General features: G+C 36.5%; 6 protein-coding genes across 8 annotated transcripts in view; 2 read left to right on the top strand and 4 right to left on the bottom strand.

Annotated features, from left to right (window-relative positions):
- The window catches only part of LOC111452340 (transcription factor bHLH68-like), a 3,368-nt gene extending 2,077 nt beyond the window's left edge, over window positions 1–1,291 (bottom strand). The window contains exons 1-5 of one of the 3 annotated variants that reach the window (XM_023092999.1): window positions 1,201–1,291; window positions 870–1,126; window positions 409–790; window positions 217–294; window positions 76–147 (exon numbers count right to left, since the gene is read on the bottom strand). In XM_023092999.1, coding sequence (XP_022948767.1) covers window positions 76–147; window positions 217–294; window positions 409–790; window positions 870–1,048 — 711 coding nt within the window. In that variant the 5' untranslated portion in view covers window positions 1,049–1,126; window positions 1,201–1,291. The other 2 variants (XM_023093000.1, XM_023092998.1) reach the window with 2 other exon arrangements.
- Window positions 1,292–3,493: 2,202 nt separating this feature from the next.
- On the bottom strand, window positions 3,494–9,175 carry LOC111452337 (peroxisome biogenesis protein 2-like). Its single transcript, XM_023092997.1, has 8 exons — window positions 8,801–9,175; window positions 8,296–8,409; window positions 8,044–8,197; window positions 7,638–7,774; window positions 7,426–7,526; window positions 5,414–5,531; window positions 4,771–4,937; window positions 3,494–4,069 (listed from the first exon to the last, which is right to left on the bottom strand). Exons 1-8 carry the CDS (start codon window positions 8,957–8,959, stop codon window positions 3,943–3,945), a joined length of 1,077 nt encoding a protein of 358 aa, XP_022948765.1. The 5' UTR covers window positions 8,960–9,175; the 3' UTR covers window positions 3,494–3,942.
- Window positions 9,176–9,627: 452 nt separating this feature from the next.
- LOC111452845 lies at window positions 9,628–12,465 on the bottom strand. Its single transcript, XM_023093749.1, has 4 exons — window positions 11,957–12,465; window positions 10,958–11,402; window positions 10,746–10,861; window positions 9,628–10,206 (listed from the first exon to the last, which is right to left on the bottom strand). Exons 1-4 carry the CDS (start codon window positions 12,336–12,338, stop codon window positions 9,791–9,793), a joined length of 1,359 nt encoding a protein of 452 aa, XP_022949517.1. The 5' UTR covers window positions 12,339–12,465; the 3' UTR covers window positions 9,628–9,790.
- A 195-nt stretch (window positions 12,466–12,660) lies between these two features.
- LOC111452495 (VHS domain-containing protein At3g16270-like) lies at window positions 12,661–16,306 on the top strand. Its single transcript, XM_023093262.1, has 5 exons — window positions 12,661–13,341; window positions 13,620–14,360; window positions 14,481–14,636; window positions 14,820–15,740; window positions 15,832–16,306. The coding sequence occupies exons 1-5, from the start codon at window positions 13,135–13,137 to the stop codon at window positions 15,871–15,873; spliced, it is 2,067 nt and encodes a 688-aa protein (XP_022949030.1). The 5' UTR covers window positions 12,661–13,134; the 3' UTR covers window positions 15,874–16,306.
- A 1,821-nt stretch (window positions 16,307–18,127) lies between these two features.
- Window positions 18,128–18,992, bottom strand: LOC111452647. The gene has a single exon (XM_023093465.1). The coding sequence runs from the start codon at window positions 18,945–18,947 to the stop codon at window positions 18,357–18,359; it is 591 nt and encodes a 196-aa protein (XP_022949233.1). The 5' UTR covers window positions 18,948–18,992; the 3' UTR covers window positions 18,128–18,356.
- A 2,845-nt stretch (window positions 18,993–21,837) lies between these two features.
- On the top strand, window positions 21,838–22,995 carry LOC111452553 (GATA transcription factor 4-like). Its single transcript, XM_023093330.1, has 2 exons — window positions 21,838–22,226; window positions 22,340–22,995. Exons 1-2 carry the CDS (start codon window positions 21,918–21,920, stop codon window positions 22,970–22,972), a joined length of 942 nt encoding a protein of 313 aa, XP_022949098.1. The 5' UTR covers window positions 21,838–21,917; the 3' UTR covers window positions 22,973–22,995.
- Window positions 22,996–23,082: the final 87 nt, after the last annotated feature.

Below are 23,082 nucleotides of genomic sequence, written 5' to 3'. Positions count from 1 at the left end.
ACGCCCCCCCCCCCCCCCCCCCCCTCCCATCATCTTTAAACCTATGCCCTTTCTTTTAACTAATTAATTAATTACCTTTCCAAATGGAGAAACCAGCTGGTGGAGAGCTGTGATTCTGTCCCCTACCTTCTCCTTTCTCACCTGATTCTTCACATCACAGACAACAACTGAATTTTAATACTAATTTCAAGAAAAACAAAACTTAAATTAGGGTACCTTTATCGGAGGCTGGCCGGAGACGGGCTGAACCCTAGGCTTCTTGCACACTCCACCAGTGGCAGCTGTGCTAACACACTTGATCATGGAACAAAAAAAATGTTTTTTTTTTTTTAAGAAAAAAAGGCAACCCAATTGAGCTAAAAGGAAAAGGAGCAAAAGAAAAAGGAAGAAAATATGTTATTTTTGTACCTCAGATGAATAAGTGTGATCTGGGAATTGATTGTTGGAATCAAGTTTGTTGAAAGAGAATTCCAAGATGGCATTACTATTGACAGAAGATTTAGGAGAAGAAGAAGTAGTTGGTGGTGGTCTTGTTTGAGAGCCTTTCATTGATATTGATGATGATGAACATGATTCCTTTTCATTCCATAAAAATGATAAGCTCTTACCACTTTGAGAACAAGTTTGTTGCTTCAAAACATGATCATCATCACCATCATCATCCCCCACTCCAAATCTTGGAAACGGAATCAAAATTCTCCCCTCCAAATTATCCAACTTCTTTGGTTGAAAATGATTATAATTACTATTCAAAACCAACCCATCTCCATCCCCTTCTTGCAATCCACCTCTGAAAACAAACACAAAGTGAAGAAGATTCAATCAAAAGAATATTAAATAGAGAAGAAGTAGAGGGAATTTGGATTTACAAAAGTAGTTGGCTCCATGACTGTGAATTGGGATGCTCTTGATTGGGATGATCAGCCATGGAAGTGAAAGGAAGCGAAGAAGATCCAACAACAAACTGAGGAGGAGGAGGAGGAGGAGGAGGAGGAAGAGAATTAGGTGGAAACATGTTCCACCAATTACTAGGGTTTCCACCCATCATTTGCTTTCAAACAAAAATTCCCTCTTCACAATATCAGCTTTTTCTTGAGTTTATGCTTTGAAAGAGAATCAAACCCACCTGAAACAAAAACAATACTTGGAAAGAAAAGAAAAGAAAAGAAAAGAAAAGAAAAGAAAAGGGAACAACTTTACTTTGTGAGTTGCTTTATTATATCAAACACTTTGTGATGTATTTATTTCCTTGTAGATACTCCCAAACAAGAACTGCCTCTGCTAATTTATAATAATCCTATTCTCTTCTGAAATTTCCATACATTTTGCCTTTGCTTTTGTATAAAGCTATAGCCTCAAAAAGCTGGTGGCCTGTTTTTTTCAGTTCATTAAACTTCATGAGTTTTTTTAGGACCCAAAATGACAAAATTTCAAGATTTTGGGGATTTTTTTGGATTTAGGGTTTTAGATTTAGTATATTGATTAAATATATGTTTTACTTGTTTTCTTTTTTAATTATAAAAAATACAAATTTTTTTAATTTCACGAGGAAAACGAAATATTTTTTATAAGAGTGTGAGAATATCTACTAGTGAGGGTTAATAATGACGTCTGAAATGGAAAAAATGATTCGAAGTTGGAATACCCACTAACAGTGCAAATCATGTTACTCATTATTATTTTCAGCAAGAAAAAGAAAAGTCACTATATGTTAGGGTTTGGTACATAGGCATATAGTTTATGTACTACTTATTATATATTTCTGTAATAATCACACATTAATTTAGAATATAATATAATATGTGTGTGGTGCAAGATCTAAGTGGATTCATAAAATAATGGAGGAGGAGAAATGGAAGGCCATGGGAATGTCCTTGAGATTGATGAATGTCATCCCTATATTTTTAATATTTATTTAATCTTTTGAATAATTTACCAATTAATTTATGTAAATGATGTAATAAATGACGTCACGCTTGGCTTTCAACTTATGAATTTGTCTCTTCAAAATTTTAAATTAAAAGAGCAGTATGAATATTGGATGAAATTATAATTGAATATTTATTTTATTATATATATATGTAAAGATTTTTTTTATTATTATTATGTAAGTTATATTATTAATTGTGTGGTGAAGTTTTATAGGTTAATACAAATTCTACCTTCTTTTTTAAAACTAAAAGATCCTATTTTAAAAATGATCGGCTGACAAGTATTTTATTATTTGATCGTACATGACGTCAATTTTGGTCTTTTTTTTTTATATATATATATTTTGGTATGAGTTGGGTTTTTTTTATTAGTAGGTTTAAAAATTGGGAAAGAAAACAATTGATGCAGATATTAGGGAATAAAAAAATCATAAACTCTCGAAATATGTGATGAATGTCATTGATTAAGTCCACTAAACATTTACTATTATATTAAAAAGGTAATTAATTCAAATAAATGATGTGTTATTTTTTTTTCTACTTCTTAATGATTGAAATCGTCATAGATTGGCGTGCAAAAGAACTTTTTTCTTTTCCTTTTATACCAAAAGTGGTAGCTCTGTTCATTTTACAAATAAGATTTATTTTTTAGAAAATAAAGTATTTTGACAATTTTGATTTTTTATTATTGTAGAAAAATAGCCAAATGACCAATCTATATGACTTTTAGTCGAAATCAAAAGAGGGCCGTTAGAAAAAACCAATATACCCGCTCCCTTCCGCGCCTAAATAATAATAATAATAATAAATAAATAAATAAAATTATATCCATAATTGGTAATGAGGATGTTTAGTTCATGGTTCTACCAAACTTGAGATTGAAAAATCTACATGTATTTAATTTTTAAGTTTATTTTAAACCATTTGTATAAAAAATTATCATATTCCTCTTTATTTAGTAGAGAAAAATCTATTTAATATTAATATCACATCTACTGAACTATGTAATACTCCTCCGTCCCGCCTATTAATTTATGTAATTAGCACTAAATAATATCAAGGTATCAAGGAAATAAAGAAATTAACACAAGACAGCAGACAAAAATAGACTACTCTTCCGTGGGAAAGTGACCACCTAGTCCTGAGGAAAAAATAAACAAGCGTGGAAAGTGCAAAACTACCATTATTACATGTTTTGAAAGTGCAACCACTGTCACCAATATTTCAAACATCATCAATCCAATATTCTAAAGTTGTTGATGATTAGACTCGTTCCAAAATTTATCCATCTCTGTGGAGATGGAAAGACCAAAGAAGTCAGAAAGTGTTGATTTTCAATCTACACCGTCTAAAGTGGTCCAATTGCCCTGTTACACAGACTATAGACACAGAACTAGAGAAGAGGATCAATGAAACAGGTTAAAATAATTATAGCGAACAACAAAACTAGAATTAAACTTGCACAAAAGTTTATCATTATAAAGTTTACACAGGCAAGATTGATTTTATACCAAGCAAACAAGACAAGATTTATTATCAACTAAGGATGGCACAAGATTTCAAGTTCAAGAACATGTTTTGAGGAGGCTCCGAACATCTAACCTCTTAGTTGAGGATACATGACTAAACTAATTGAACCATGGTCGAACCAGGAACTGAAAATATATAAATTTCTATCTTGGGTTGAAATACTCTCCTACCTCTCTTTGTGCCTTTATAAGAAAAAAAGGAAAAAGAAAGAAAGACAGCATAATGTTTCCTCTTGTAACTGCAGGGAATTAATCACAAGATAATCAGCGAGTACCTATACTACAAATGTACCAGGAAAGTTAAAAAGAATGAGCCCCCCTACGGCTACTACACAATACAACATATGCTTTTCCAGGGAATTTGATTTTCTGTAAGCATTTATGCTTCAAGCAACAAAAAAAAATTAATTGCAACATTGAAGCAATTTTCCTTTTTCTTATTATAATCACTATAAATTGTATTTGCTCCCTCTGCCCAGGGATTACCGTTTGGGATTTGCACTAGTGCCTTCGACATACCGCTGCATGGCCACCACAGGCTCGCTGCATCTTGAACATCTAAATGATTGAGCTGCCATGCATCGTGTTCGGAGGCAATAGTAACAGTATCTGTCAGAAAAAAAAAAAACCAATGGACGTTAGTAATACTTATCTCCATCTCACCCCAGTTGAACCTGTGAGATTCAATGTAAACAATTATATAGACATGAAATGCAGCCATCTTTGTCTACGAGCGTTGGTCGACAGTAACCGACAGTTAAATCAGAATCTTAAATCTTGAATCAAATATTCTGTTGTTCTTTTCAATGTCTAATTGTGAACATAAAAAGCCTGGACTGTCGAAACAACTCAAAAACATTGGTGAAAGATGATGAATGCGAAATAGACTTGTTTCTTATGTTTCTATTTTAAATATATGATCGTATGGACATAAATCTCTCTGGAATTTTCATTACAAAACTTTACGTTAAACATTGAATTATTTAAAATTTGTTTATTTGGTTAGCGTATATACTTTCACTTTGCGAAGTTTTAACATTTAGAACTAATTACATCAATCGACGTTGTTAGATTTACAACGTTTATTTTATTACCATAGTCAATTTTTTTTGTTTTTGAACGAAATCTGTAATATGCACGTCCAAGCTATATTCATTAAAGAAATAATTCTATCGTCACGTCTCCTCCTTGTTTTGTCTGTCTTTCGAACAAATGCATCCTAATTCTATCGTTGAGTTTCTGCCTTTTTTATATAACAAATAGTAGTTTTTTGGTTTAAAAGATAGAGTGATGTGATAAAAAGGCCTGACCTGTGTTGACAAGGCAAAGCCAGAAATGGAATCGTTGGACTTGCCAGGCAAATTGGACAAGCACTGTCATCCTCGGCTGAGCTTGAGGACTTCTCCTTGGAAAATGGACGAAGAAAGTTTCTAACAGAGGAAGAATTTAGAAGAGGAAGAAGCAACAGCAACATTTCCTGCCATTAGCACAGAAAAATAAATTCTCGAGGGCAAATGTTCCCTACTATGGATAATAAAATTGTGATGAAGCATTGGGCAAAAGAAAATTGAAACCCTTCCCATATTATTCATGCACGCATGAGTATAGTAGACGATCTTAACCACTGTAAACCAAATGAATATCCTATATGAACTACTTGAAACTTGTAGTTGATTTGAATTCTATCTAGATGATAACTTTTCGTCAAACACACAGTTTTTCCACGCTAAACTTAAAACAGCACACAATCTGAGAATATATACCATGCTCGACCTGAGATAGATTTCTACTTCAGGAGGAAAGGGAAGAGGGTGAGCTAATCATCATATGGTTAAGAACAATAGTACGTTCGGAGACTATATTTTGTTGAAATGAAGCAATAAGTGAATAAGTTCTAAGCCAAAATAAGAGTTCCAATACTTCTGCAACTAACTATAAAGGACAGAAAATTACCGAGAATTCATTCCACACTAACTGGCGATTCATATACTCAAAGCTGACAGCCCTGTTCATATTAGGACTCCCATAAACAAGCCTGGCTCTGAGAACTCTCTCGACAAGATTTCTATACCTGCACCACACAAAAAATACGATGCTGAGTTGGGCAGAAAGTAAACTACTTATGATAGTCGACAAGCCACCAATTTTTATTTGAGTTCCACTACAAAAACTTACAACAATTTAACCAACACAACTGAGTGAAAAGCATATGTGACAACCAACAATGCACAAGATTCAGCAATAGAGTGAAAAGTGGTGCAGTCAGATGTATCTGCAAAATACCAATTCAGACTGATGACAAAATAACTTACCGCTCCCTACAGATTAGCAGATGCATTAAATATTAATTTTTAAATGATAAATAAAAATGAAGCATCCATTCTTTTGTTTCTACTGAATAAACTTCTACATTATTGATGGAAAAATAATTTCCTTTTTCCACTGCAAACTGAAACATAATAGTTGAAGAGATGCCATTTGACACAGGTAAGTATGCTTTTTACTTGGGCAGATTCTTTCGAAAATGCCCTTTTAGCACTAATATTTAACAAATAATCACTTCAAGCCGCTCAAAGTATAACAGTTCACTGAAAAGTTAACTTATCAGCAAGGATGAAAATATCCGTCAACCATTAATATGATGATATTTCCGTAAATTGGAGAGTTCAACATAAATATTGAAGATTAATCGATATCTCTAATATCTTTTATATACAATCACAATATAAATATAAAAACTAATAACAGGCCACGTTTTAAAAATCGGTCACGGCATAAATCTTGAGGCGCGCCTCAAGGTGATGCGGCAGATTCATGCTTTAAGGCTTACGCCTTGAGAGTGTAATATGAGGCTTGCGCGCCTCTGTTGAGAGAGGCGTAAGTCTCAAAGGCTACAAGGCGTAAGCCTTTGATATTGGTTGGTGGGCCAAGTGCCCATGCAATGCATCATCCAACGGTGCATTTAATTGAAGTTGGTGATGTCTTCATACTAATTTATGGTAGCGAGAATATTGAAGAAAACATAAAGAACTGTACTTGGGAAACAAAATACTTGAAAGCTTTTCCTTTTTGTGCAAGTGTTATTTGAAGTGAACATTACGCAAAGAAAAAAAACTGCAAGGAATCACTATTTGACGAAAACACAACACAACAAAAGCGAGTTTCATTCTTCTTCATCTTGTTGTTCTTGTTTTTGTTTTATTTGTTCACTTGCATAGCGAGTTTAATATTTTTTTCTTACTACTTCCGTTTTCATTTTGTTCTTTGTTTGTTCGACTTTCTTTTCTTTTCTTTTCTTTTGAGTTTCGATTATTATTTTTCTTTCCGTTCTATTTTGCTTTTTTTTTTTCTCTATATTTGAATCTTGATTATTATTTTCTTTCCCATTCGATTGTCTTCTTTGTTTTCTTTCTTAATATTAGTTAAATAATTATCATTTCAATTTTTTTCTGTTTTCTTCTTTTAATTAGCAGTTATTTTTATGTTCTGATTTGTTTTCCCGCCTAAAGTTCTCTTTCTTAATGGTTCTAACTAGCTACTTACTACTATTATTCATTATTTTCTTTTGAAGAAGACTTTTTATTTCCCAAATGTCTAATTGGTTTGTAGTTCTTACTACTATTATGCATTAGTTATTGAACATTTAGTATGTCCGGTACATTAAGAAATATTATATCGTTAGGAGCATATAATGCTTTATGTTTTATGTACATTTTTTAAATTTAAAATAAGGCTTATGCCTCATACCACCTCATGCCCCAAGGCCCGCCTTAAGCCTTTTAAAACATTGATAACAAGATCTATGACTTAGTTTAAAAGTTAAGAAAAAGGGGGGAAAACTTAATTATTAATTTAAATAATTTATATAAAAAAAATTATTCACAAAAATATTCATCAAGGTATGTGAAAATTTGAAATCTTGATATCGATAGTCTAATCCGGCTTATCAGATGCAGAAAACCTACCTTCCTGTGTAAAGAAATATGAGCAAGTTGCCAAATGCAGCAGCTTTGTATATTCCTTCAATGCGCTGAATCAAAAGCCATGCTCGCCTCGCCAAGGACCTCTGAAAAAAAAATACAGGGACATATGAATACCTATTTTATTCAACAACCATACCAACATAACAAGAAGGTAGTCCACATGGTAGGGGTGGTGAGTTTCTGAAAACCAGTACCTGCTCTGAATCTCCCCATCTACGAAAAGCAGAAAATGATTGTAACCGAGTCCAAATGTATTGACCACCCACAGTGGCCACGCAATACCAAATCTTTTGAGCAACTGTGAGGCCAGGTCCTTCCAATCCAGTTCTGACTGTATTGCAGAAGAAGTCCAGAGCCAGAAAAAATTGATTATAGTTTTCAATAAAGGAATTAGTAAGTGACTGCCACACATTGCTATGAAGATTTGACAACAGCAGTTCCATGGTTGCTACAGTTTTAATTCTCAACTTCGTACTCAATTTATAATTATTTATTTTACATGTTAGTTTGGATAAATTCAATTACATTCCTACACCGTACTGACCGTAACAATCAGTTAAACAAGTAGAGCATGGCAGGGAGATGTTTAGATCATTTCACCTTTTCCTGGAATTTCCATTGCACGCTCATCTCTATACCGCAGATTCATCAGAGCAATTCCTGGTGTGGGCTTGTCTACCCAAATTGAAAAGCGCCAAATAAGGAACGCCAGAAAAGCATCAAGCTCTGCTTCATATTGAAACAACATTCCTGGCTAATCCATCAAAGTAGAAGAAAATACTTTATGACGCCTAAATAACTTTACTAGCCAAGTATCTACATCTCAATGCCCGAATAACAAGCAACATATACCTTCATCAAAGCGAAGACCTTAACCAACTGCTCTTTCAACATGGCTGACATTTCAATATCTAGCCGCGCCGCATCCACTTGATTAACTTTCGATATCGAAATTGGAATTGGCGACTGCAGAATAGATAGAAAAGAAAAGGAAAAGAAAAAAAAAAGACTCCAGTATCATAAATTAGTACACATGTATCAACCAATATCAAATTACAATACATGTACTGTTCAAGGTGCAAGTAGAAGAAAATTTAACTCTCGCATGGCTTGGACAACGAAACAAACAGAAAGTGAAGCCGAATTAACACGAATGCAATCTTTCCCAACCATGTGTCAGAAATGATCTTCGGTAAAGCTATTAATTAGAAACAAACTCTAGTATATACATAGAAACGAACGGACAAAAAGACGTACGCCACAGAATCAAAAGGCAACTATGAACAAATAAAAAAGGGAACAAATAAGCAGACAAAATTAGGCTGGGTGCGAGACAAAGAGAGAGGGATGAAGGTACCAAGTGAGACTGGGAAAGAGATTTCCAGCGAGGAAGTAGCCGCTGATGAGCAAGAGTCCATGCATCTTCAGGAGGTGGAGAAAGATGGGAGGTGCTGGTGGAAGGCGAAGACGAAGAGGAGGAGCTGGCGGGAGCTGCAGCTGAGGATTCTATGACCATGACAAATGGATGAGTTGCAGCGCGAAGCGAAGAAGGGAGAGGTCCGTGGCGCTGTTAATGGCGGGAGAGTAAGTGGAGACGAAGAGGAGTGATTGGTAAAGAGCGACGCTCAGTTCTCGTACAGAACGCCAAACGCGGAGCAACCGCTACCTCATCAATCGGCTCCGCTTGGGTCTGTGTGCCCTTTTTCTCACGGGCAGCAGAAATTGGATCCTCTTCTCCAAACACGGTCCAATTATTTTTTCCTCAAAATAAAATAAATGTGGCAAATTGGGATAAATATGACGCCACCTTTAACCTCTCAATTAAATCAAATTAAATTAAGAGTATATTTGATTTCTGTTAAATTATATTCACTTTTAACCATTAAAAAATGAGTTTGGTATTCATTTAAAATTCATTAATTGTTTCAGGACGGTATTAATAATTGAATATACTTGAGTTAAATTCATTAACAATTATTTAGTTGAGCAAAGTATAAACTATAAATTTATTAAATGTATCCAAAGGTCCAAACTTGTTAAAATTTATGGGTCAAATTATATGTTCACGAGACCAACAATTTGACGTGGTAACAGGAGATCCGATATGCTACGAAGGGGTAAACAGTTTGCTAAACTCAATTTGAGGTCCGATATGCTACAACAGTGCGAGATAAGACAAGCAAGGGATCTGAGTGTGGCCAATATATAAAACTGCCACCAACAAAACCACTAGGAATATGTTTGAACACAAAGCATTTGTCCCTTAATTGACTCAAATTTTGAATAACAGTGTGGTATAGGAAAAAGGACTACAAGCTATTGACAGGTAGAGTAAAATGCCTAACAACTATTGTTTAGATATCTGAATATAGACCATTTGTGTGTATCCATTAAATACACAAGTCTCAAGTCGAGTTAAACCAAGTCGCTGGAACAAACCGTACCTGCCATCTTCCACAATAGGGATCGAAACACGAGCGGGATCGTACCTAGTCTGATGTGTTAAAGAAGGGCCAGCAACTGGAGGGAGCTCCCAATACACATCAAGAATCGACTCCAAGTACCTGCTGTTCTGGAGGTGCTCTGCGTGGGAGATGGCCCTATTGCTGTGGTTAAAATCATCACGCATGTAGCCTCGGACACCCCACCAAGCCTCATACGGTCCACAAAGTTCTTCTACATCCACTGCCTTTTCCCAGAACAACTTCCTTTTTGCTCTGATTCTGGCTTCATCGCTGTCCTTGAAGCAACTGTGCCCACCTCCTAAATCAGAAATATACCAGCATTAAAATTAACTTCAACTTAAATTGTCACAGACTCGCAGAATCACTTTCAAATCATTGGAAGTAGCGCTGGAATATAATTTTGATTTTATTATGCCCTAGAAATATTACGTGAGATCTCACATCAGTCGGAGAGGAGAACGAAACATTCCTTATAAGGGTGTGGGGAAGAGACGCGTTTTAAAACCTTGTGGGAAAACCCAAAAGAAAAAGCCCATAAGGGAAAGTTCAAAAGACCTTGAGGGGAAGAGACGTGTTTTAAAACCTTGAGGGAAGTCCAAAAGGAAAAGCCCAAAGAGGACAATATCTGCTAGCGGCGGGGGCAGCGGGGCTGTTACATATTATGAGGATCACATAAATCAGTTCTAAATTTCTCATTAGGTTACAGTTTCTTTGTACTAAGGAAGGCACTTTATGAGACAACCATTATCTGATTAGCCAAATAGATGGTGGGAACATTCATATAGAGTATAAAAAACAAAGCAAAGTGGAACGAGATACAAGTGGAAGAGCAGGCACCTCTAATATAGAACTGATCGCACATCTGCCTTAAAGAATAGTGATCTCCTGTGCCAGTATCGTAGTTATCCTCAAAAACAAGGTGTTGAAAGCCAACTTTCAGAGCCTGACTTATTCTGCCCTCAAATTACAAGACAAATTTTCAGCATAATAGAGTGTGCATAAATAGACGGTGAACAAAAATAATTGATTGCAATGAAACTCAAGGATACCTCTTTAATTCATTCTGATGGTCGTCGAAAAATACAAGAACACGGCTAAGATCATCAATTCCATGTTGCTTCATCACACTATTCCAGGAAACACTTCCAAAATCTACGAAGTCCTTTCCAGCAAAATATGTGCAGTTAGCATCAACGTAAGCAGGTCCCTTCTTCAAGTATTTTTCGGGGTGACGGGGTGAGAGTGAAATAATCGGTGTGTCTGGCATTGCTTGCCGCAACACCCAAGTTGAATGTCCCTTGAATGCGCCACTTTCAATCATCAAATCTGGTTTTAGCCAACGAGCAATGAACCAAAGGCCAAAGCTATGATCAAAGCCCATACCAAACAGGTTGTTCTTTATTGGTCGAGTCTCATAAATTGGTACAAACTCTTCCAAGCCCTTTAGTAAATCTTTTGCAGTCCATTCAACTGTCTTTCCATGTTTCGATCTGCCTTTTGCCAAGGATGGGATTATAAGGATTCAAACAAGCAAAAATTTTAGGAATTTCATAACATTTAATCAGACTAGAACTAGAACCCAGGACTGTGAAGTCAATGAGAATAGTAGTTCATTAATAAGGCATCTTAATCGTAAACCAACAATTCTAACATTATTAAATATTGCCTTGACTCTTCACTTTTATCACATAACTTGAAATTAAAGGTTGCTCAACAATAGCCTAGCCATTACTCGAGGAACGGATCAATGCCGAGGCCACAATAGACAGTCCAAGATTGAGTAAAGAAAATATTTAATGTTCCAAATTAGGAAAAGCTCGGATGATACGAAACAAATTCAAACTACGATAACACAGATTCAATTCTATAAACAACGCCCCGTTTTCGATGTAACCAATTCATCATACCCAAAACAAATTAACGATAGTTCTTCTCCATTTTTTGCATTATATACAGACCGCCATAAACCCGGAACACGGATCTAAAACTCAACATTTCCAGAGAACTACAATGGATCAGATCCAAAAGTGATAAGCAAGAAAACTTACACCAGGGCACACCAAGAGAACCGAAATCGGAATCGAGCCCATCCATGCCAAAGAACCCAGAGCGGGAAACAGGATCGTAAGACGAAACGCAAACAAATCTGCGGGAGTGAAAGAATATCAAGGACGAAATCATGAGAAGGATTAAACCAACGAGCGCAAGGCAGGCCCAAATGGGTCCGATTCGAGTGAAGTAAATGGAAAGGCGGTGAGTGAATAAGGAAAATCTGTTCTTCTTCGTCTTGGAAACATCATGGTCATCGTCGTCATCAAAATCGCCGCTGTGATGAGGGGCTCTGCGAGAAGAGAAGGCACGCTCGAGCCTCCGATTGGAAGTGGGGCTTTGAGGGGTTGAGGATTGAACTCTCATAGTGTCGAAGCTCATGCTGGCGTTGCTATGGTCGAGTTCTTAACGAAGAGTTTGCTTGGCGCTTGGAATCTTGGGCTTGCCATGGCTTCATCTCCTTCCCTTTTTTGAGCAACTGAACAACAGGGGTAAATTAATTTTTTTACTTTTTATTTTACTTTTTTTTTTTTTTTCTTGACAATGGAGTGAATTAAATTGGTAATTTAACCCATTACTTAAAACCATATAAACTAAATTTTAGCTCTTTAAGAGATTAAAAATTTAATTTTACACTTGTTTGTATATATATATATATATAATATATTTGCATCGAAGGACTAAAAGAGAGGGAAAATAAAAGAGGGAAAAATTAGACTTTTATTATTTCAGAAGGAAAAATCTAGAAGAAGGCAAAGCAAGGAATTCATCGCAATTCGCAGGTGGCATTGTAAACGTGAATTTCAGCTGTGGGCCGACATGTGGTCGTCACCTTTGCGGACCGGGTGAAACCAAAATTCCTCCAATTTTCCGCCATTTTTTTCCCTCTTCAGATTGCTAGGACCTCAATTCCGATACCCAATTACGTTTCACGTCTACCCCTTGACGATCTCCGGACAAAGATCGCCTGAATTGGGAGCTGCAAAAGTTTCAATTCCAGACGAATCTGAGTTGGTTTGCGCGGTGAGACTGCTTGGAGAACAAGGAAAACATCGACTAAGCCAAAGGGTTTTCTGCATTTCTTTGCTTTCTGGGATTTGGATCAGGGGTGGGATTGATTTAGGGTGGATCGGGTCTGAAGCGATTGTTTTTGAGTTGGTGATTTTCATTGGTCAATATGGATTCGAGTCGGAGAGCTGTAGAGTCGTACTGGAGGTCGCGTATGATCGATGCGGCGACTTCGGATGAGGATAAGGTCACGCCGGTGTACAAATTGGAAGAGATTTCTGAAGTGTTGAGATCTTCGCATGTCAGTATTGTCAAGGAATTTTCGGAATTTATCTTGAAGAGGCTTGAACATAAGAGCCCGATTGTCAAACAGAAGGTGTCTATAATTTTTTCTTTTTGCTTGTTCTGATTTCTCTCGTGTTAATTTTCAACTTAATTGGTAGATATGTTATGAGCGAGTAGTATTTTTGATCCCTGCAATTAGGACTTTTGTTCTCTGATTCTTCTTTGGTTTTTAAATTTGATACTGTTCAAATGTTGATGGAAGAATGAACACAAGAACACAAGAACACGAGTTTTTTCAGTTAAATGATTTCTATTATATATGGTTCTTGTTTTTTAAAATTTTGGATTTATGCCTTGATTTCACTACAGGCTCTCAGGTTGATTAAGTATGGAATTGGGAAATCTGGTGTGGAATTCAGAAGGGAAATGCAGAGACACTCTGTGGCTGTCCGCCAGTTACTTCATTACAAGGGACAACCAGACCCCCTTAAAGGTGATGCACTTAATAAAGCTGTGAGGGATACTGCTCAGGACGCCATTTCTGCGATCTTTGCTGAAGAGGACAACAGGCCTGCCCCATCTGAGAATCTTAACAGTCGAATTCAAGGTTTTGGGAACTCAAATTATGAACCACCAGCAGAAGATAAAAAATCATTTCTTAGCGAGGTAGTTGGTTTAGGAAGTGCATCAATCAAGCAAGGATTAAGTAATCTTGCACAAGGTCATTCATCGAGAAAGAATGGCACTAGTGGCCACAGGGGTCCCAATCTTCAGAGGTCGTTGACTACTGAAATGGAGTATGACAATAGATATGAACCAGTTGAATATGGCCGTGAGACTCTCGGGACATCAAAGAGTATGATTAGTGGACCATGGAACCCGGATTCTTGGGCAAATAAGGTGGAAGCTACTAATGGGAACCTGAGTTCTGGGTCTTCGGAGAGAAAAACTCGAGAAGAGAGGTTACTGGAGACCATTGCAACAGCAGGTGGTGTGCGCATACAACCAACTCGAGATGCCATTCAAGCATTTCTTGTGGAAGCTGCAAAGTTAGATGCAATGGCGCTGAGTAGTGCTCTTGAATCAAAGCTTAAATCCCCATCATGGCAGGCATGTTCTTGCTGTTAATATTCTTTTCCATCACATGGCTTTCTGTTTAGGATTGAATAATGACGGTTGATTTTGTATCAATGTCACTCAACCTATTTTGATGAGAATTTCATTCTTCAGGTTCGTTTCAAAGCTCTCTGCATCCTTGAGTCGATCGTTAGGAAAAATGATGACGATCATTTTTCAATTGTGGCATCGTATTTCAGTGAAAATCAAGATGCAGTGATTGGATGTTCTGAATCTCCCCAAGCATCTCTTAGGGAAAAAGCTAGCAAGGTAAATCATCGGTCTACCTGCAAACGATAGTTGATGAAATTGCTGAATAAATTCATTATTTAGATTTTTTATGTAGCATATTGTAAGCTTGAAAAACATGTGATGGATCAAAAAGTAATGCATTCTCAACTTCGGGTTCTTATCCCGAAATGATATAATTTAGCCCCTCGACTCTTTGGGCAGGTTATGCCACTTTTAGATGGAGGAAAAGGAGTCCCCTCCATGAATGATTCTGAAAAGTCCCGGCCAAACAACCCCAGTTCCACTATTCAGATGCCAGACTTAATAGACACAAGTGATGCAGGTGTTTTAGAGGCTGAAAACCTGTCGAAAACTCCATTAGTAGATGTCTTATTTGGAGATGGCGTAAACACCGTCGCAAGCACCAGTGAACTAAAGAATGATGATGACCCATTTTCAGATGTCTCTTTTCAGACAACTGATAATGGAGAAAATCCAGATGATCTTTTTTCTGGGATGAACGTCGATAATAGTCAGGTTAGTAATGAAAATAAAAGGCCTGCCTCGGAACAGAAAAATGAACATGGAGTTTTTGATGTTCTTGGATCAAGTTCTGAAGCTGCAGTACAAGAACACACAAGGAAAGATGTTAATGACTTAATGAGTGGTTTGTCCATCCATGAAGATGGCTTGAAGAGTAATGATATAGGAGATTCCAAGGATTCACTGTCTGAATCTTTATATTCTGTTTCCGGTCAGCCAAACCATCAGTATCAGACTAAAGATTCTTCTGTAAATGGCATATACAGTTCACCAATGGTTGGGACAAATATGAATGCTGCCTTCTTCCCTGGAATGACATATCTTCCGTCCGGCATGATGTTCAATCCAGCCTTTTCATCTCGGCCAATGGGTTATGCTCCCACAGGAAACTTCTTTGCTCAACAAAATTTAGTATCAGCCATGTCCAATTACCAACAGTTTGGGAACCCTCATCTCCAATCAAGTGGTGGAAGTGCGGGTAATGGAGGATATTCTTCACCCCTTCCAGACATATTCCAGCCAAACCTTGCAACACAGCCATCTAGTTCCGTGATGAATAGTTCAAAGAAAGAAGATACCAGAGCTTTTGATTTTATCTCAGTAAGTTTCATTTCTTCCAACTCTTTGTTGATTTTAGTAGCTGTATGCCCTGCAGTCTGATACTGATAGAGCATTACGATGTATTTTGTAGGAGCATATTGCAGCTGCTCGGGATCCAAAGCGGGTAGTCTGAGTTTAGGATTGTTGGCGACGTTGGTGAGGTGATGAATGAAAGCCACAGTTCTGTGCCATTAGAGATTGATGGCTCCATAACGTAGGCACTGTCGACGAACCACAACACGGTACACACTTGTGAAAAATGCGTAGATAGAAGTAGGAAAAAGAGAAAATGGACGTTGAAGAAGAATGAGAGTTGCTTTTACATAATCAGCTGTTTATACTGTGGTAATTCCTGGACTGGTTGTGTTCCAATCTGTAGAGTTTCATTTTGCCCAAAAAAGGAAAGAAAAAGAAAAAAAGAAAAAAACTTATTATTGTAGTGGTTATGGTAATAATGCAGCTTGTTCTTTCATGTATATGCCTGTGGTTATACTTTATGCTGAGTTCTTAGATTGACACTCATAAGCTGAGTTATTAATATAACACTTCATTCTTGAATGGTACAATCAAAGGAAACTATTGTTATTATTGTTTTCGAAGTTTCATTTTTTATGTATTCTTTGTACTTTTTGTCATACATGATTTGCTTTCGGTATCATTGATTGACACAAATATTGTTGGCTAGATTTGTTGATACCAATCTAGGTCATCCATTATCCAAATCAATAGAAAAGATTACAAGATCTAATGTATTATCCATCATTCAAATCTTTATATCAACATAAATCAACTTGAGTATAGTTTAATTCAACTAGTTACAGGGGTTCTTAATTTATCTTATGAATTTATCTTATCATAAGAGTTGGATAAATCTTACCCTAAGAGTTGGGTAAACCCAGAAAGTTAATTACATAAAGTTTATTCTAGTTGTTAATATTAAAATGGATTGGTAGAGCATGCAATAATATATGGATTGGTAGAGCATTGTATACAATAACATGTGTGGATGCACAAGGTTTGAGTCCAATGTTGAACACCAATGATTTGTTTGTGGTTTTAAATATTAATATAAAAAAAAACAAAAGACAAAGCACTACTGGGCATTAATAAATAATGAAAAGCAACAACTTTAAATATATTAATTCATTTACTAGAAAAACTATATAAAATGAGTTTTGTTTTTGAGTGTTTGAGAGTGGGAAATTTATTAGGCCATTTTCTCCTTTTTCTTAAAAGGAAAATAAAATAAAAAAATAATAATAAAAGGTTCTTTCTTTTTTGCCTTCTTCCCCGCTGCTTCCTAAAGTAGCTGCCAGTTAATATCAATTGCTTTAAAACCCCTTTACTTCAAACCCCTTTTTAGTTTCTTTTTCTCATTTTCTTGTTGCATATAATTTTCAACAATTTCCCATTATGAAAAATGATTATGAACCAACAAACATATACCCAACTCAACTTAAAATTAAAAAAAAAAAATGGGAAAATATTTGTCACACACAAATTTGCCCTAATTTCTTGCGCCCACCTAATATTTTGCCTAAACTTTTTGGGCTTTTATGGGAGCTGGGTGGTCTATGGCTTTTGCCCGTTCCCACCTTCCCTTAAATTACATGCAAAATGAGGCATTATTAACTCCACTTTAATTTAGGCCCTAAAGTTCACACCTTTGTCTTTAGCTTCAACCATACCTATCAATAATACAACGTGTAATCTATGCTTTCATTATATTCCATTATTATAATCAAACACACAAATTCATCCCAATAACTTCATACATCCAAAATCTTCCTCATCCTTCAACATTAAAATATGTTTAAACAAACAAACTATAACAACCCAAACTCACCCTGTTGTGTTTAAAACACATATGATGAGCTAGAAGATATTCTCTCTTTTGTACTTTTCCTTAAAATGTGTCTGCTACAAAAATTTTCACATAACAATGTTTTGTTCACTTTCATAACCGAGGTGGAATCTTACCGAACCCATATTTTTCAAGGTGGTGGCATGGATTCACTTTAATATACCGCGGAAGTTGAATTTGGAGAATTGATAGTAGCTATGGAGAAGCTTCAATTTTGTTGTTTATTCGAGTTTGGATTATGGTATCTATCGACGATAATGGTTGCTTCAGCCAGCGTCGGCAGAACTAAAATTTTGTTAATGATGAAAAACATACGCGGGACTAGTTGGATTGAAAGTCCCACTTATGTTTCTCATTCTTAACATAGTAACTCAACTTTTCATTCTCGACATGGTATCAGAGTATCTATTTTTCAATATCAATTCAATTTCTCATTCTTAACATGGTAGTAGAACAGGAGAAAGAAATAACATAAGAAAAGTAACAGAGATCAGAACTGAATAGAGGATAATTCCTCTTCCGCTTCTCATTCTTAATAGTTTTTTTTTTTTCTTCGTCTTAAAAAGTTTGGAGTTTCTAGAATTCCTTTGAATTATTATTGTTGTTGTTATAAGTATTTAAAAAGAAAAAAAAAAGTGGATGCACAAAGCACAATACGTACAGAAAATGCAGGCACCAACCACGACAATTTAATGAACACAAAGATTAGACAAAACTTAGCACCCTTAATTTTCATCTTCAAAACTTCCCTTTTACTCCCCCATCTTCTGTAACCGAAGCTTCTTATAAAACCGGTTTATAAATTCCTCCGCCGCTTTATCCACGTGGCTGTCCTCCACGGCAGCTCCCGCAACCGGACACGGCGAGTCAGTAACTCTCAGCTGCCTCACCACCATCGGGCTTCGCCCAAACTCGGGTAGCGCAGGGGACGCCATGTCATTGTTCAGAACTTCCAAAACAGTCTTGAAAGCATTCATCGCGGCCACGTCATCGTCCAGCGTGTTGGGTGTCTGAGTACACGTGAAGAAACGACGGCGTTTGTTAAAGTAATGGAAGCTGGGAAAAGCAGGGCTGTTGCGGCAGCTAAATTCGTAGTGACTGGCGGTGCCATCGGGGTGGTGGTTACGGCGAAAAGGGGCGAGGGAGAAGGCAGAGGCGGCACCATCTTGGTGGTGGAACATGAGATTCGCGATGGCTTTGCCGGTGATTTTGCGGCGTTTGGACATGAGATTTGTGAGGTCGGCCATAAGCTTGCTCTTACAAATTCCTTTCCTCAGCATGTAATAAGCTATACGGACCATATTCAAAATTTTCTTCGAAATCACTTGTACATTTTGATCCATTTTTTTGAACAATTCTGTAAGAAAAGAAATGAGATTTTTAGAGAGGAAAAGGAGCAGGGATTTGGTTTTGATCCAGAATTGGAAGGGTATATAAAAGGGTTCATTGAATATTAAATTTAAAAATATATATTATATAATATGTTAATGCGTTTCTCACTTAAAATAAATATCTTTTCTTTTTTCTTTTTCTTTTTTTTTTGTCGCAACTAGCCAAATTTTAATTTGGCCCTTCTTTTATAAAATATATATATATACATACAAATATAATACATCAATTATGATCGAAGAGAACAGCAGTGAGATCTAGAGGAGAAGAAGCAAACATTATTTTGGAGGACTCATGTGGAGGAGTCATGGAGGCCCATAGGTATATAGGTGGAATAAAAGGGCCTTGAGGTAGGGGTGAATGGGTGCTATGGGCTGGGCTTCATTATCACGTAATACTAAAATTTGGATGTTAAGATGGAAGGAAGGCAATCAAAATGAGAGGTGACAGAGCCCATACATTGGATGTTCATAAGTCCTGTGTAGACTCAATTGGTAGGGCCCCTCACGAAGTGGGTGTGTTGTGTTGGCATGTGGCTCATCTGATGCCAATATCTCTGTATTCACTGCAAGAAGCTGACGGTGGTTGGGACACCTCTAGTATGGATGATGAAGCTCACCCAGTAGGAGTCAGGTCTGTTTCATGGGCTCCATCTACTGCACCAGGTGCCCTTGTCTGCTCCGCATTACTCCATCCCCTTCACAACCTTTGCTCAGGTGGTTGTGACAATACGGTGAAGCTTTGGAAGCTCCATCATGGAACCAGCATTCACACATTTTCAGTATACTTCGCATAATTCCCCCCCACCTCAACCAAAGGGAGCGGTGGATCATAAATTCACCCCCAATATATATATATATCTTAATTATTTTGAAGTTAATTTTTATAAACCATAATAATATTTAATAGGTTTAAATCTCCACTTTTGGAGTATTTTAATTTTTGAAAAAGAGAGGATTTATATGATTATAGTTCGGAGGAAAATAAAGAAGAAGGTGCTTTGGAAATGGGGTGGATGGGATGGATTCTGCACGTGCCTTGCATGACATAGACAATGCACGTGTGAGGGAGCATCCAAGAAAGTTAATTCCAAATTGGCCCCTACTATAGATTCCTGAGCTCTTTGTGAAACCACCCCCTTCAAAGTTGACAATGACCCAAACAAAATGCAATTTTATTTATATTTAATTATATATGTTATTAATTTTTTTATAAAAAAGAAACCGAACCTGTAAGTGTCACATGATCCCTGACACATTCCCACCTTTGTCACGTGCTTCTCAAACCCTACTACTTCCCCCCTTCATAAAGTCCACAATTTTAAAAAGTCTAATCTAAATACATTTTTCATTTTAATCTAATCAAACTTAATTTAACTATACATTTATTTCCTAAACTAGCTTTAACCATTTTTTTTTATCATAGTTATTAATTAATATTATAGGTCGCTCGTTTTTTTAAATAGGTCTTCTAGTACATATACTTTTTTTTTTATTATTATTATTATTTTATAATTCTACTCTTTTTTTATATATTTTTTTCTTTAGCCGACTTGAACATAGTTGTTAAGAAATATTTTATATATAATGTTATACCGTGGTTTAAAATTTAAAATAATCTCAATACCATTCTTACAAGCTTGGTCCCTACTTTAAGGATATGTATAGAGTCTTCATAACTTTGGGTTGGTTATCTTTCTCACGTTTATCTTATATTCAAAGGTAATGTCATTTTTTTTTTTAATTGTGTCAGACTTACCAACATGCCATCTCAATATTTTTCTTTATATAAATTTAAACTAAAACCGTTGATCTAATATTTTGAATTTGGCCGGTTTACCAAGAGAAACATCTTAAAAATTAATAAGAATCTAAAATGGACATTTTAACAAAAATAAAGCTGCACAATCTATAAGCGAGATTTTATACGTTGTGTTGAAAAGAGAGATCGTTGCACATGTCGTTATAAATTGTCCGGTTTTATAACCTTTTTTCTCTTGTTATACGTATCCATCACATTTGGGACATAATATGAAATTTAAAAAATTAAGAATAAAATAAAAACAATGATCGAGTATAAGTGAGTTGGTAAGTAAAATTGGGTTAAATTGAAATTTTGATTTACTCTAATATATTTACAGAAGTTACAAAATTACATACTAATTTAGCATTATCCTTAATCTTTAAACCAATAGAAGGCGTTAAATTTTAGAAAGTCGAGCTGTAAGCATCGTGCTTAAACGTGGGTTTAGGAATATAATTAGAGGTTAAAGATGGTGATGATTGGGCAACACCCAAGCAATAATATAATTATATTAATTTAAATTAGAATCAGAAATATTAAAAATATTAAATATCACTTATCCCAATAAAATAAAATTATTAGGTGCACAGGAATCGTCCGTAAAAATTTGGACATTATTGGAGTTATAAGTGAGTTCGACATAATCTGCGGGGTTGATTCTTTACGGTTTATTTATTTCAATTTTAATACCCCTTCTTAATTATTCCATTTATCAAATTACATTATTCTTGGTTCCTCCTTTTTTTCTTTTTAAACTATGATTTAATTTGTTAAACCCTTAATTTTAAATTATATTTATATATTAAAATGAAAATCAGAAAAATCAGAAAAATCAGAAAATGAAACACAAGGCAGAGGATAAGTAAGTAAGTAGTAGTGCCCGTGGCCTAGAATTAGATACCCCAAAACCAAAAATAATACAAATTAAGTTAATAATAACTTTACAGAACCTTCATGTCACATGCCCTTTATTAAATTCATATTTATCTGCATGCATAAAAGATGCCCCCAACTTTTCATATTTGCACTTACGCCCCTCCTCCGCCTTCTCATAAACCCCTCATTCCACTCCTCTCTCCTGCAACTCTAATTGCTCTTCTCTCCAACTCTGCTCTGCATCAATGGAGGTGCCGGAGTATCTCCTTGGTGGCTTCTACGCCGCTGGAGCCTCTCAATTTTCGCCCGAGAAGCACCATTCCACTACTGACCATTTTGCCGTCGATGAATATCTACTCGACTTCTCCAATGACGATGTGGCAATGACTAGCGGATTCTTTGATAACGTCGCCAGAAATTGCAGTGATTCGTCCACGGTCACTGCGATTGAGAGCTGCAATTCATCAATTTCTAGCGGCGATAATCAGGCGTTGGGGAATTTTGGCTCTGCGAGCTTCGGTGAAGCTCAATTCTCCACCGAACTCTGTATTCCGGTATTTCAATATTTTGGTTGGAGTTGAATTTGTTACTCGTTAGTTTGATTGTTTTAAGTTAGAAGAGAAATTTGTGATTATAATTTTGTTTTTTGTTTTTTTTCCCCCTTTAGCGGGACGATTTGGCGGAACTCGAATGGCTTTCCAATTTCGTTGAGGATTCATTTTCGACAGAGGAGATTGAAAAGGATTTTCCACCTATTCCGTTCCTCACCGGTACGGCGGCGCATCCAGAAACGCCGTCGTCCTCCGGCACCACGGCGTTTGGTTATGGAAGTGCAAAAACGACTTCATTTTTCGAACACGAAGCTCTCCCCGGAAAGGCTCGAAGCAAGCGGTCACGCGGTTCTCCTTGCGACTGGTCCACGCGCCTTCTCCAGGCCGGGGGACCAGTGAAGTCGGAAACGACGTCGCCGTCTGGGAGGAAATGCCTGCATTGCGCGGCGGAGAAGACGCCGCAGTGGCGGACTGGGCCAACTGGGCCGAAAACGCTGTGTAACGCTTGCGGGGTTCGGTACAAGTCGGGGCGACTCGTACCTGAATACCGACCCGCTGCGAGCCCGACATTTGTGTCGACGAAGCACTCAAATTCTCACCGGAAAGTGATGGAACTGCGACGGCAGAAGGAGGTTCAACAGCAAGAGCAGTTTTTAAGTCAAGGTTCGATATTCGGCAGATCCAACGGTTGTGATGAGTATTTGATCCACCGTCCTAACGGCGGTGATTTCAGGCACATGCTGCAGTAGAATTTTGCAGTAAAATAAAAGAAGAAAGAAAAAAAAAAAAGAAAAGAAAAGAGAGGAAAAAGGAATTAATAGATTCTGTAACTTTTTTTTTTTTTTTTTTTTTTTTTTTT

This window comes from Cucurbita moschata, unplaced genomic scaffold (assembly GCF_002738365.1).
Source record: "Cucurbita moschata cultivar Rifu unplaced genomic scaffold, Cmos_1.0 Cmo_Scf00014, whole genome shotgun sequence".
Taxonomy (NCBI): Eukaryota; Viridiplantae; Streptophyta; class Magnoliopsida; order Cucurbitales; family Cucurbitaceae; genus Cucurbita; species Cucurbita moschata.
Note: the sequence above shows the minus strand (reverse complement) of the source record. Positions and strands in the feature narration are given on the sequence as shown.

What these genes read in the sequence shown, in the direction of transcription:
- LOC111452845 (XM_023093749.1), bottom strand. Translation starts at nt 12,338, where the DNA reads ATGAGCTTCGACACTATGAGAGTTCAATCCTCAACCCCTCAAAGCCCC. An exon ending in TTCTCTTGGTGTGCCCTGGT is followed by an intron (nt 11,403 to 11,956) that starts GTAAGTTTTCTT and finishes CCTTGGCAAAAG; the next exon opens with GCAGATCGAAACATGGAAAG. An exon ending in CATCAGAATGAATTAAAGAG is followed by an intron (nt 10,862 to 10,957) that starts GTATCCTTGAGT and finishes ATTTGAGGGCAG; the next exon opens with AATAAGTCAGGCTCTGAAAG.
- LOC111452495 (XM_023093262.1), top strand. Translation starts at nt 13,135, where the DNA reads ATGGATTCGAGTCGGAGAGCTGTAGAGTCGTACTGGAGGTCGCGTATG. An exon ending in TTAAATCCCCATCATGGCAG is followed by an intron (nt 14,361 to 14,480) that starts GCATGTTCTTGC and finishes TTCATTCTTCAG; the next exon opens with GTTCGTTTCAAAGCTCTCTG. An exon ending in TTAGGGAAAAAGCTAGCAAG is followed by an intron (nt 14,637 to 14,819) that starts GTAAATCATCGG and finishes CTCTTTGGGCAG; the next exon opens with GTTATGCCACTTTTAGATGG.
- LOC111452337 (XM_023092997.1), bottom strand. Translation starts at nt 8,959, where the DNA reads ATGGTCATAGAATCCTCAGCTGCAGCTCCCGCCAGCTCCTCCTCTTCG. An exon ending in TAGTGTGGAATGAATTCTCG is followed by an intron (nt 4,938 to 5,413) that starts GTAATTTTCTGT and finishes TGCTAATGGCAG; the next exon opens with GAAATGTTGCTGTTGCTTCT. An exon ending in GCTTTGCCTTGTCAACACAG is followed by an intron (nt 4,070 to 4,770) that starts GTCAGGCCTTTT and finishes TTTTTCTGACAG; the next exon opens with ATACTGTTACTATTGCCTCC.
- LOC111452553 (XM_023093330.1), top strand. Translation starts at nt 21,918, where the DNA reads ATGGAGGTGCCGGAGTATCTCCTTGGTGGCTTCTACGCCGCTGGAGCC. An exon ending in CCACCGAACTCTGTATTCCG is followed by an intron (nt 22,227 to 22,339) that starts GTATTTCAATAT and finishes TTCCCCCTTTAG; the next exon opens with CGGGACGATTTGGCGGAACT.
- LOC111452647 (XM_023093465.1), bottom strand. Translation starts at nt 18,947, where the DNA reads ATGGATCAAAATGTACAAGTGATTTCGAAGAAAATTTTGAATATGGTC.